This window comes from Rhinatrema bivittatum, chromosome 15 (assembly GCF_901001135.1).
Source record: "Rhinatrema bivittatum chromosome 15, aRhiBiv1.1, whole genome shotgun sequence".
Taxonomy (NCBI): domain Eukaryota; kingdom Metazoa; phylum Chordata; class Amphibia; order Gymnophiona; family Rhinatrematidae; genus Rhinatrema; species Rhinatrema bivittatum.
In genome coordinates this window covers 30,365,427-30,379,538 of record NC_042629.1, presented here as the reverse complement: position 1 = coordinate 30,379,538, position 14,112 = coordinate 30,365,427, and the positions used below count along the sequence as shown (strand labels likewise).

Below are 14,112 nucleotides of genomic sequence, written 5' to 3'. Positions count from 1 at the left end.
TATTTTTCTACATTTCAATTATTACAGACATCAAATACTTGAGTCACAGACAAATCGGGTATATATGGAGATAAAGTTATAATTACACCCAAATAGGAAAACAAAAATTTCTTAAAATCAAATAATCTAAACCATTTAACCCTTTTACAAAACAAATCAAGGGAGATCCTTCAGTTGAGCAAAAATTTCACTATACAAAATATAAATATCCATAGTAAGAAAAAGGTGAGGTTATAGATCTTACTCATTTACCGACCACATCTGAGGACGTTGGAATATGCTTGGTTCCTTGGGTTTGATGGGAATCTAGATATTTTTCCAATTGTTCCGGATCAAAAAATATATATCTTACCCCATTAACCCTCATAATACATTTATATGGGAACCTAATTACTATTTGCGCCCCAAGAGTTCTTGCCTGGGTTGCAAGGGTCAGAAATCTTTTACACCTTTGCTGTGTCATCTTGGTTACGTCTGGGTACATCCAGATTTTCTGTCCCAGGTAGAGAGAGGATCTTTTACGAAGAAATAACTTTAATATATTGTCTCTGTCAGAAGACAATGTAAATTTGACCATCAAAGTGCCCCTTTTTTCTATCTGGGATTCAGAGGAAGCTTCTAGTAATTCTGAAACATTTAGCGATCCTTCTTCAACTGGTTGATGATTCACACCTCCATTTTTTATTCCAGGTAAAAAAATAAACTTTTGATAATGGCGGTGGCACCTCTGTGGGCAGTTGCAAAATCTCTGGAAGATAATTTTTTAAACTGTTCTCTAGGTGAGACGATCTTGCATTTAGGAAAGTTCAAGATTTCTCAAATTGGTACATCTCACTGAGTTCTCTAGATTCTCAATTTTTTTTATTCAGTGCCATTTCTCCTTGTATCAAAGAGCTTTGAAGAATTTCTGAATCCAATGTTTCCATTTTTTCAGTATGTTGAGTTACCACTGGATTGATGTTATTAAACTGTATTTGTGTCTCTTTAAGAGCCACTGTTAGGTTTGCTATAAAGTTTTGCAGAGTAGAGATTGCCTGCCATAGAGAGTGCATTGTTACTATTCTTGGCTTCTCCAGTAATAAATGTGGAGTAAACATTACCGTTTGAAGAGCTTGAGCCGCTTGTAGATCCCCAATCCTCAGGAGCTGGGCAGGTTCTCTCAGGGTCTCCCCAGCTCGATCACCACTACTAACTCGACGCAAGCCGAGGTGCCCTTCTGACCGTGGGGTGGATGTTGTTGGTCCTCCTTCCATACTCGGCGTCGCGATGGCCCCTGCAGCTCCCTTCTTGGCAGGGCTCGCCCCAGGAGATGCCATCCGTCGCTGGAGTGTGTCTGGGCCTGCAGTTGCGGCGTTCATTGGTGGGGAGGGCATCGTCGGCGCTCCGGGACCGAGCGTGACTTCTCCCATGAGCGGGGATGTTTGCTCACCACCCTCCGCTCTCACGGGAACCTCTGGAGCTGTTGAATCTGACGGTGGATAGAAGCCCGCAATTGTCGTTTGAATCAGCGTTAGTCTCTGAGGGGTCGAGACTCCCTCTCTGACTCGCCCTTTCCTTTTTCTGTGAGGCATCGTATATGTAAAAAGTAACCGAAACGAAATTTGCAGGAGCTACTGACTCCACATCCTCTCCATACAACGCCATCTTGGATCTCCCATTATTTCCCCTTTTAATATCTATTTATGGCAACCCTGTAAAGTTTATCAAGGCTAGAAGTTAGCTATAACAATGTGTGTGGATGATGTGCAATTTTATCTATTATAACTTCCATTTCTGACTCTTTAGAAAAGATATCTGATTGCCTACTGGTGACTAAAGCTTGGCTTGCTGAGAATTTTCTCTCTGAATTTTAAGAAGACAGAAATAATCCTTCTTTCACACTTTCCTGTTCAGCATATGCTCGCCAGCAGAGTAGAGATTGTGCCAATGTAAAAATACCCACAATGAAATCGGAGCTATTTATCTGCGAGTATTTTTTTTTTTAGTGCACACAGCAAAAGCAGGCACGTCCACAGGATGTAATAAAGAATGCGTATGCAAATGAGAAGCGTGCAGAAAATCCATGCTAAAGTAAAACACACGTAAATATGCACAGTCAAGGCCCCATGTAATAGACCGTGCAGAAACCCACATTAATGTGGTGACCTGTGAGTGATTCTCAGGACGAAAGCCTTCCCCCTCTCATAAAACAGTGAAGAAGTTAGTGGTCTGGGAGTGGGACTGAAGGTGGGTCGAGCAATGTCTAACCCCCTTCGTGTTCCGTCTCTGATCGCATGGCAGCTGTACCAGCAGATACCGGTAAGCGCGGGAAATGCAACAGAGGTTTCCTCAGCCAACCCACAAAACGTGCCTTAGCATCCGGAAAAAGGGAAGGTAATCTATGTATTTATTTATTTATTTATTTTTATATACCGGTGTTCGATTTTACATATCACATCGGTTTACATTTAAACAAAATTTGCAGGAACTCATGCGTTACCTTTGTCAAATACATTAAACATTTAAATATGGGGATTGTTAACAAGGGATATAAAAGAACATGGGGAATGGCTAACACTACGGGATGCACGAAGGGGTGCACAAAGGGAAGTGCCGCTTTGTCGCGCCCCTTTGGCGCGTGACGCATGGCACGCGACACCTGGTATTCTGGCGCTGTTTAACGTCCGTCACAGTCCTCAGTGATGTCAGAGGGCGCGGGTCTCCCGATCAAGGATCACACACTGCCCCTCCCCTCTCAGTTCCAGATGGATTATCTTAGAGCCGCACGGACACACAACCACACTGACGCCAGCAATGGAGTAAACCGGCCTCCATGCACGCGCTGTACCTTAACTCCTGCCCGGACCCAGGCGCTAAAAGATCCGCGTAGACAAACCTGCACTAACCGATGCGCGGCTCCCTGCATAGGCCGTGAATAGTTAATTGCCTTCTTTGTATGCCATTTGCTGCACGCATGCAAAACCAGCTGCCGGATTTTAAGAGGGTTTAGGCGTGTGTTTTTCTTGCACTGAACATTTATTACATACACGCGTAAGACTAGCGCGGGAAAAATGTGCGCAAAAACTGCCCAAGAATGCGCAAAAACCCGCAGCAGCTTCAGTGCAGCTTATTACATCAGCCCCTATGAATGGTCTGCAAATTGCAATCTCTAACCAGATTCATAAATCTGGGCATTTTAATAGATTCTGCTCTTTTTTTTTTGGCTGCAGATCAGAAATGTAATATTTTTTAAAGCTATGCCTTTCACATAATTTTAAAAGTTTTCTTAACAATAATGATCTTAAAACTGTTGTGCAATCTTTGGTAATGTTCCCCAGTTGATTATTGTAACTCTATTTGGGTCTTCTGCAATCATCACTTTGAGCTCTGTAAATTATCCAAAATATAGCTGCCAGATTTATCACTGGGTGCTCTGCATGCGAGCATCCTACTCCCATTTCATTTAAGTTTCATTAGTTCCCTGTTATATGGAGGGTAATTTTAAAATGATCACACTGATTTGCATGGCCTCATACGGATTAGTGCCTTTCCGTCACGTAAACTTACTAGATTGACAGATTCACATGAATGGATGTTCGGTGTCGCTGATCCTACTCTTTGGAACGGGCTTCCTGATGATTTGAAAAACATCCCTTCACTCTTACAATTCAAGAAGTAACAAGACTTTTTTTTTATTTTCTCAAGCTTTTCTTGATTGTATTCCTTTCTAATATGGTAATAGTTGACACTTTATGACTGCTTGAAAAGGGTCTGCTGGCTAGATAGCTTAATGAAGTAATGTTGGCATAGACAGAAATATTACCGGTATGTAGCTTGTTGTCATTCTTAGGGCCATTCCCCGATGGTTTATAAATGTTTTGCTGAGGAAGCGTACGGCTAATCTAACTGAAATATCTTGGGCAATGATTGTAGTTATATCTTTGCTTTCCTATTATGTTTTATAGTTTTACATTATGTTTTATGATGTTTTAATTAACATTCTCTTTTTGTGTTTTATTTTATGAATGTAAATTATGAACTGCTTAGAGTTTATGAGATGTGGAATATACATTTTTAAATAAATAAATCATGTAACCCCCAACTTGGGTGATGCCAAACGAGTCACAAAGCACACTCAATACTGGGGCTGTCTGCTAATACTGAGGTCGTTATTCAAAACCATATAGCTGGATAATTCACAAGTTATCTAGCTAAATGGCAACTTTTTAAATACTGGAGCACATAACTAGCTAAATTATAGTTGGATATGTCATTACCCAGCTATAATATGACCAGATAAAAAAGCGGCATTCAGGAGGGTGGGATAAAGTTATCTGGCTAACTTAGCCAATATCACTCTGTATCCAGCTAAATTAACCGGATAACTTTAGGACTGCTTCACAGCAGTCAAAGTTTCAAACAGAACGGGGAAAAGGAAGGGCTGAGAAACTTCCTTTCAAATGAAGAATCTCTTAACCTCAAAGTCTCCCAGATCTCTCAGGATCCATATCCTTCTAAGTTGGGCCTAAGATTTTGTCCAAACAGAAAGAGAACTAGAAAACACTCCTCGTCCTTAGACTTTCAACACAAAAATCCAGAACCCCTCCAGGGGTCTCTGTCTGAAAGAGAACCAGGAAAGAACCATTTCAGCCATGAAATGGGGGCGCTTGTCATAGATGACATGCTCCTCTCTCCTCCTCTAACTGTATAGCCCTTCTAATGGGACCCTACATTCATAGTGGTTTCTGGCTTGCTTAAAGGGGTTTATGATTTTTTATTGGGTATGTGGGTGTGGGGTATACTTGCGCCCTCTAAATATATCAGGGTCATTCTTGGGGATGCAGATGCACCCCTTAATGATATTAACTGTTGTGAAATAACCACCATGGGATAAAGGTTAAATCCACCTGAGCTACCTCAACCCTTACCACATCCTCTCTGTCAGGATACTCTAGCTTCCCTATTTGACAGCATCCTTAGAAAATACCTCATTGCAAATCATGCGCTCCCGAGTAACGTTCGGCTTTCCCACATGATCTAGTTTTAAAGGTGCTCTGTCTTCTTTTTAATGTTAACACCAGCAGCCTGGTTCCACCCTGGTTAAGGTGGAGCCCAACCTATCAGAATAGGCTTCCCCTTCCTCAGAATGTTCCTCAGTTCCTTACAAAGCTGAATCCCTCTTCCATGCACCATCGTCTCATCCACGCATTGAGACTGCAGAGCTCCGCCTGCCTCTGAGGTCCTGCATGTAGAAGCCTGGCTGTTCTAGATTTCAGTCTCCTAGTTAAAGGCCTACATTTGGCTTTCAGAAACTCCCTCCTGCATCTTCCTATGCATCCTCTCACACCCTGACTCCCATTCTCTGCAGGAGCATGCCCAGTTCCCTCGGACAGGACCAGATTTCTCTTCTGCCTGGAGATTATACCAAAGGCCTTTAGTAACAGTGAATTGCACATGCATCTGTAAGATTGCTCCTCTCCTTCCTCCCTCTACCTTCTTACCCTCCCATGTATCCCTCTGTCCTTCCCCTGGGTCTCTTTCTCCTTCACATCTCTTTCCATTGTTCCTGTGTGTAATTTGTTATAAAGGGCTCTAGTTTAGGGCACCGTTTGAATGCTGATATTATCAAAATTACACACAATAATTACCCACTGCCCACTGCCAGAGAAAACAGATCTCTAGAAGTGATTCAGCATTTGAGAAGCCTGGCGTGAGAATGGCGAAGGTTTCCCTTTGGATACACTGCTTACTGAGAGACAGGGACGGGGGGTGGAGACCAGTGATGCATGCTGGAGAGCGGTCTCCTCTCTTCCCGGGCAGCTTTTGAAATGTGGCAGCGCTCCCGTGGCCTGTTCATTGTTTGAAGTCCCTGGACCGGAGAGCCTGGGAACTGTCCCAGAGACTTGGAAGTCATGTTCCAAACATGCAGTCCCTGAGTCAGACCTGGACGGGTCCCTGTACGTTCTCCTGAGTAGCCAGGAGAAGTCTTTTGTCTCTCTCCCTTGCCTTTGGCAAGTCACGTTCTCTTCCCCTTTCTCCACTCTCAACCAGCTGAGCCCAATAACCTAAAGAAATGGCTCACAGTCAATTTCTGTGTGTAATCCTATGGGATGTGCATATTTAATCCCAGAAATTTCTCTCTTTCATAATCTCCTACTTCTGTCACACTCTAGGCATATTCACAGGTTCCAGTCCTATGACTTAAAAAGCAACCATTCTTCTAGCTTCTTATTTCTTTATTTTAAAATATTTATTGTCCACATACATCATGAAAAATGTTGGTGGTGGAGTGGAGAAATGTATGAGAATTGTGGATATGTGAAGGTGTCTCCTTTTTCTGCATGTGTAGCTCCCCAGTACTGCAGCAACAGTTGTCGTCTTTGACACTGAAACCAATGTTAATCCACTGTTTGATCCAAATGGTATAAAGTTTTACTCTCCCAGCCATGATCTCAACTTCAAATAAATCTGCATAGCATTCCAGATTTTACAAAAGTATCCAAGAGACAAATCACAGTTTTTATCTCACTTTCAATCAATCTTCTGATTAATGCTCACATAAAATTTAGTCTTCAGCAGAGACCCCTCCACTTGGAAGTTCACATAGGGCCAGATTTTAAAAGGGTTACGCGCATAACTTATGCGCGTAACCCTCTTAAAAGGCCCCTGCGCGGGCCGAGCCTAAGTCCCAGGGCTTTGCAAAGGAGGCATGTCGGGTGGGCGGCGCGAATTTCGGGGCGGGGCAGGAGGCGTGTCGGGGGCGTACTTTTATTCGCGCGTGCGCTGTTTTTTAAAATGTTTTTTAAAATGTACCCCAGCGTGTGTTATGCTCAGGCTTGTGAACCCTTGGACCGACGGGAGGATGGTATCCCTTAGGAGGTGGATCCGAGGGTTCTCCCGTCGGGTGGCGAGGCAGAACAGAAGCTGCAACCAGCTGACCCTCGGCACTGGAGACTGAGGTGGCTGTGGAGGCAGACGAGGAGACATGATGTCGAGGAGGCAACAGAGTCTTTGCCACTGGAAGCCTGGGGTCCCCCCTGGGAGGAGCCCGTAGGAACCCAGGCCATTGGGACTTAGGTGAACCTTTGAGAGGTCAAGGAGTCGTGAGGTCGGTGCAAGGGCTAACTGGAGCTCCACCCCTGGAAACCCGCGGTCCCCCTGGGAGGAGCCCGTAGGGATCTGGGCCGCTGGGACTTAGGTGGGCCCTTGGAGACGATGGTCCAGAAGAAGTCCGAGGTCAAGTGCCAGAGGGTCGTTGCTCACTAGTCTGAGGTCACACACCAAGGGATCGCCACTTGCCAGTCCGAAGTCACACACCAGGAATCACCACTTGCCAATCCGAAGTCAGGAACCAGGAATCACTAAGACGAGACAGGAACCAAGAAGCAAGGATCCAAAGCACAAGAAGACTCACCGAAGCAAGCAGACCTGTCCAACGTAGGACGTTGCCAAGTCAAGGAATGAGCAGAGGAAGCCTCCTTTTATACTTCCTCTGCTCTGGCTCACTGGAACCAGCTGTAGGTCACCTCTAGGACTGGATGACTGAGGGGATGGACACAGGGATGCAGACCCTGTCACCTCTAGGGCTGGATGACTGAGGGGATGGACACAGGGATGCAGGGCCTGTCACCTCTAGGACTGAATGACTCAGGGGATGGACACAGGGATGCAGAGCCTGTCACCACTAGGACTGGATGACTGAGGGGATGGACACAGGGATGCAGAGCCTGTCACCACTAGGGCTGGATGACTCAGGGGATGGATACAGGGATGCAGAGCCTGTCACCTCTAGGACTGGATGACTGAGGGGATGGACACAGGGATGCAGAGCCTGTCACCACTAGGGCTGGATGACTCAGGGGATGGATACAGGGATGCAGAGCCTGTCACCTCTAGGGCTGGATGACTGAGGGGATGGACACAGGGATGCAGAGCCTGTCACCTCTAGGGCTGGATGACTGAGGGGATGGACACAGGGATGCAGGGCCTGTCACCTCTAGGACTGAATGACTCAGGGGATGGACACAGGGATGCAGAGCCTGTCACCACTAGGACTGGATGACTGAGGGGATGGACACAGGGATGCAGAGCCTGTCACCACTAGGGCTGGATGACTCAGGGGATGGATACAGGGATGCAGAGCCTGTCACCTCTAGGGCTGGATGACTGAGGGGATGGACACAGGGATGCAGAGCCTGTCACCACTAGGGCTGGATGACTGAGGGATGCAGGGCCTGTCACCTCTAGGACTGGATGACTGAGGGGATGGACACAGGGATGCAGAGCCTGTCACCTCTAGGGCTGGATGACTGAGGGGATGGACACAGGGATGCAGAGCCTGTCACCTCTAGGGCTGGATGACTCAGGGGATGGACACAGGGATGCAGAGGCTGTCACCTCTAGGACTGGATGGCTAAGGGGATGGACTCAGGGATACAGACATCTGTCACCTCTACTGCTGGAAGGCACCCTCCATGCTAATCTCAGCTCTGCCACTGACTCCTTTGTGTGATCCTGGGAAAGTCATTTTACCCACCTGTACCTCAGTTCTGTCATCGATTCTCAGGGTGATATCTTTTAGTCTCCTTACAGAAATTTATCCAATCCATGCAGCAGAAATAGCAATAGTGATTGTATTTATAGCACAGTGTCAAGTCACCCACCCCAGAAATGGCTGCATGCACATTTACCAAGGGTTTAATTGTAGAACTACTGAATCCTCATTCTAATGAAAGAGACTGAATCAATCCCCAGTTTGCATTGTTTCTCATCTTAATAGCTCCTAAATCACTGTAGCATTAAAAAGCTTTCAAGAATTCGTTGGAGGCGAGTGGTTGGGGGAAGCCTGTTACTGTAAGACAGAACAGGTTTGACTTGGTATTTCTAACACCGTGAGGAATCGCTAGAGCACAGGAACGTGACCTCACCCTCCATCCCTGTATTTATAGCACAAAAGATTGAAAAAGCCACCAGAACCACAAAGTATCAGGAGAGGACACCGATGGACGAGCTCCCTGGAGAGGCACCTGCAGGATGGGGACGCAGAGATATCTTCTGCTTTTTATCCTCAGCACCTCCTGTAAGTTTCCGAAGTCTTTCCCTGCTGGTATTCAATTCTTGGGAGGGATAAGGGGATTGGGCCTTGGATTGGGCTGAGTGCTCTGTACATTAATATCATAAAATGTTTAGAGAGAGAGCTCAGCATCTGAACAAGTTAAGCAGATTGCACGAAGGGAAACGCAAGAACCTTCTTTGCTATGCAGAAAATGAAAAACTCAGAATAGCTTTGATTGTATCTCCATGTACTTCTGCTTTATAGATCACAGGGCGCTTTATCTTGACGTGAACAGACAGACGGACGGGTGGGCTGCCGCAGCGATCCGAAACGTTAACCTGAGGGCTGTGACGAGCAGTTGTTTTAATCGTAAATGGGTGATGGCAGAAACCCTCACAGGCAGGGCGGACGTCTGGGGGGGGGGGGGGGGGGGGGGGGGGGGCGGGGATGCGGGGCCAGGACTAAACCTGCTGCAGTGGGGACTCAGAGCGCTGACAGTAAATTAAAGTGCCGGGGCAAGGCTACTGCGGCAGCATGGGGCCCCCCTCAAAAAAGCAGGGGGTCAGGGCGGTCACCCATTTGTCCACCCTTCTCCGGGGCTTGCGCTCCAGATACTCAGCAGATGAAATTGAGATTTTCACACGACTGCAACTCTTTTGCTGGCAATGTCATTAGTGGTAATGCTGCTCAAAAATAGATTAAAATGTTCTTACCAGTGAAATGCTTTGATATGGGGAGAGGGGGGTGTGTGTGTGTGTGGGGGGGGGGGGGGGTACTTGGGTTAGGACAATTTTCTAGAGGACAGGTCTGTTAAGAAGTACAGAGAAGGGCGACCAAAATGATAAGGGGAATGGAACAGCTCCCCTATGAGGAAAGGCTGAAGAGGTTAGGACTTTTCAGCTTGGAGAAGAGACGGCTGAGGGGGGATATGATAGAGATGTTTAAAATAATGAGAGGTCTAGAACGGGTAGATGTGAATCGGTTATTTACTCTTTCGGATAGTAGAAAGACTAGGGGGCACGCCATGAAGTTAGCATGGGGCACATTTAAAACTAATCGGAGAAAGTTCTTTTTTACTCAACGCACAATTAAACTCTGGAATTTGTTGCCAGAGAATGTGGTTCGTGCAGTTAGTATAGCTGTGTTTAAAAAAGGATTGGATAAGTTCTTGGAGGAGAAGTCCATTACCTGCTATTAAGTTCACTTAGAGAATAGCCTCTGCCATTAGCAATGGTTACATGGAATAGACTTAGTTTTTGGATACTTGCCAGGTTCTTATGGCCTGGTTTGGCCTCTGTTGGAAACAGGATGCTGGGCTTGATGGACCCTTGGTCTGACCCAGTATGGCATGTTCTTATGTTCTTATTATCCAGGTAGCCTTGGGGATTATCACAATTTACTTCTGGCAGTCAGCAACAGGGGATGGATCTCCCCATTGGGATATGTTGGGTACTTCCACGTGATCTGGGCTGGCCTCCATTGGAGACAGGGCACTGAGTTTGATGGACCATTGGTCTGACCTAGCATGGCACGTCTTATGTTGTTATATTTCAAAATGCAATTTTTATTATAGCATGGGTTTCCCTGGAGGGGATAGTGGTGCCCTGTGGGGATGTGAGAACGCCATTAACAATAAATGAATAGACTAGAGCTGCAAAGGGGTAACAGAGAAGGATGATGCAGGAGACGTGGAGGGGTCCAGGGTGGGAAGGGGCAATGGAGGAGGAAGGTTGGAGAAGGGTACTGGGTGGTGGTGGGATTCGGGCTGTAGATGGACCTGCCCGCACCTCTACCCACCACAGGGCAAGTATTCACTAGAGGCGCATTTCTTTAAAACTATGTGCACGTGCTTACAATGTGTTGGAACCACAAAACAAAAGTAAAAATGCTGACGTGATTTTTTTTTTTAGTTTCGTGTCAGTGCGCACTAACCATGAAATTAGGAAAAAAAGAAGCATTGCACACCCCTAGTATTCACTGCCTGCCCTCCGAAGCCACGAAGAAAGGTTTCTCATGGGCTCACAGCCAGTGTGGTCATTATGTTAAATCTTTTATTTTAGGGATAGCACTTCTGGAATCTGTACTAAGTCCTGTAGGGTTTACGAGTTCAGAGTTCTGGTAACTGTATTGGTTCTGATGAAAACAGTCTGAAAATCTTACGTACCACAACATCTTTCTTTGTTGATCACTTAGTAGGCATCGCAGCCTATCCCTGACAGTTTGGGAAGAGTCAGCGAAAAGTCATTTATTTCCTCCCACACAAAACCGAGCAGGGCCTCTCTCGGAGACCCGGCACACGTGCACCCTGAGTCTGCCCAGTAAGCGGCTGCTATTGCGTGGTGGACCGTGGCACTGCAGCATCCCTGGCCTTGCTTTGCCTGGGGGAGTGGAAGATGAGCTCTGATTGAAATCTAAGAAATGGAAGTTTTAAATCTTTTTTTGGCAATCTGGAAACAACGGTGAATGATGTATGCATCAGGAAGATGTCATATAAATTCTTTTAAATAAATACAAACATAGAACGTGATGGCAGATAAAGATCATATGACCCATTCAGTCTGCCTATTCACACCTCCTACTCAGCTTTACAGTCTCTTCCTCTCCCTCTGTGCTTCTCTTTTTTTTTTTTTTTATTCTAATCAGGGCCAGCATCGTCACCTTTCTCCTCCACCTGCTTGAACTTCCCTGTGGTCCTCACAAAAAACCTGCATCCTACATGTAAATACCAGCACCTTTTTTTCCAGAGGGATAGCACTGAGCTGAAACATTAGGCAGAGTGGGCAAGCTTCATGGAGGGGGGAGGAGGGGAGTCACCACTTTTAATCACATCTTTGCACAAATAAATAGCATCATCAAGTCCTGCTTTTCACCATGGCTTTGTTTATTTTGGTGAGTTAGGTTTTATGGTTTTTTTTTAAAGAGGTTTGACTCACTTTGTTCCTACAACTTCTGAACAGACATGAACGGTCAGCTTTGTTCCCAGAGCTTAGCCTGCGGTGCAAGGGACAGGAGGGGAGGGGGAGGGAGTAAGGCTAAAGCAGAGTAAAAAGGAGTCGCTCTGTTCCCTCCATCCACCTTCTCCCCTCCTGCGGTTTCCTCCCTTCCCTCTCTGCCCTTCCAAGGCAGCTGCAGATATCAGAAGGGGGAAGAGTGAGGCTGGAAGGCCTGACAAACAAAAGAAGAAGTCCCTTTTTGCTTGCAGAATTCTAATTCCAACTAGTGGTCCCCAAATTGCATTTGGTGAGGGTTCGCCTGCGTTCTGCATGCGAAAGGAATTGTGCTAACCCATAACGTGTAATGGTCTGTAGCAGTCTGACTTTGTTCTGCTTTCCCAGTGGAAAGTCTGCTATAGACGCAATGAGTCTGCTTTTTGCAGGGTTTTGTATTATATCACAGAGTGCCTGATACGTAGATAAAATGGCTCCTGTTTTCAATTTAATTGTACCTATTAACCCACCTTTGAGACTTTAAGGGGTGAATATACAAAGAGGTTTGGTAGCACCAATTAGCGCTTTTTGTATAAATGTGTTTATTAAATTTTAACAGAATAAAAAGACAAGTTATACAATGGCGGAACGCAGTAGCCAGTAACAACTCTAGCTTCCCATGCCCACCCTAATAAACTCCACCCATCTAGGAGCCACAGAAATTTACATAAAAGCAGCATTCTCAAGAGTATAGAACAACAATCATTCAATTAGCAGTTGAAATGTACCTTCCCTGCCACGCAATTGGGAGTTGTTTAATAAAAGGATCCCAAATCTTAGGAAAAGCCGATTGCCTACTCTTTGTTATTGTCCATGTCCAATATTCTAATTGAAGAAGATCCAACATTTCCACAAACCAAAAGTAAAATGTCGGTGCATCACTTTGAATCCATTTATGATCAGGAGGTGGCAAGCCGGGGTCCTGCAACTTACTTCGTCTGTAATAATTCTCAAGAGCCCAATAGAGGCATGCACAGGGACCAAACATCTCATCAATGTAGACAAATACTTTAGTTCAGATTCCCAAATCTATAAATTGGAGGATATTCCCAAAGCCCATGACTTAAAGAGGCATGGGCTTCAGGACACATATGACACTGCAGGGAAGAAATAAATTTCACATGGTAAGTCCTATTAGGAGAGATAATTATCTTGTGTAGCATTCGTAAATACTGTTCCCACAACCCAGCTGAAGGGATGGCTTTATAAAAATCAGCAAGGCCTTCCAATAAATCCTCATCTCAAGCTCTAATTCCATGTCCAGGTTCCATAACAACATAAGAACATAAGAAATTGCCATGCTGGGTCAGACCAAAGGTCCATCAAGCCCAGCATCCTGTTTCCAACAGAGGCCAAACCAGGCCACAAGAACCTGGAAATTACCCAAACACTAGGAAGATTCCATGCTATTAGTGCAATTTATAGCAGTGGCTATTCCCTAAGTAAACGTGATTAATAGCCGTTAATGGACTTCTCCTTCAAGAACTTATCTAAACCTTTTTTGAACCCAGCTACACTAACTGCACTAACCACATCCTCTGGCAACAAATTCCAGAGCTTTATTGTACGTTGAGTGAAAAAGAATTTTCTCCGATTAGTCTTAAATGTGTTACTTGCTAACTTCATGGAATGCCCCCTAGTCCTTCTATTATTCGAAAGTGTAAATAACTGATTCACATCTACTCGTTCAAGACCTCTCATGATCTTAAAGACCTCTATCATATCCCCCCTCAGCTGTCTCTTCTCCAAGCTGAACAGCCCTAACCTCTTCAGCCTTTCATCATAGGGGAGCTGTTCCACCCCCTTTATCATTTTGGTCGCCCTTCTCTGTACCTTCTCCATCGCAACTATATCTTTTTTGAGATGCGGCGACCAGAATTGTACACAGTATTCAAGGTGCGATCTCACCATGGAGCTATATAGAGGCATTATGACATTTTCCGTTTTATTAACCATTTCCTTCCTAACATTCTGTTTGCTTTTTTGACTGCTGCAGCACACTGAGCCGACGATTTTAAAGTATTATCCATTATGATGCCTAGATCTTTTTCCTGGGTGGTAGCTCCTAATATGGAACCTAATATCGTGTAA

General features: G+C 45.3%; 1 protein-coding gene across 1 annotated transcript in view; it reads left to right on the top strand.

Annotated features, from left to right (window-relative positions):
* Positions 1 to 14,112, top strand: part of LOC115076483 (mucin-22-like) — a 43,784-nt gene that overhangs the window by 14,366 nt on the left and 15,306 nt on the right. Inside the window, exon 2 of the mRNA XM_029578026.1 lies at positions 6,329 to 6,401. Within this exon, the coding sequence (XP_029433886.1) occupies positions 6,329 to 6,401 (73 nt within the window). The remainder of the gene's footprint in view (positions 1 to 6,328; positions 6,402 to 14,112) is intronic.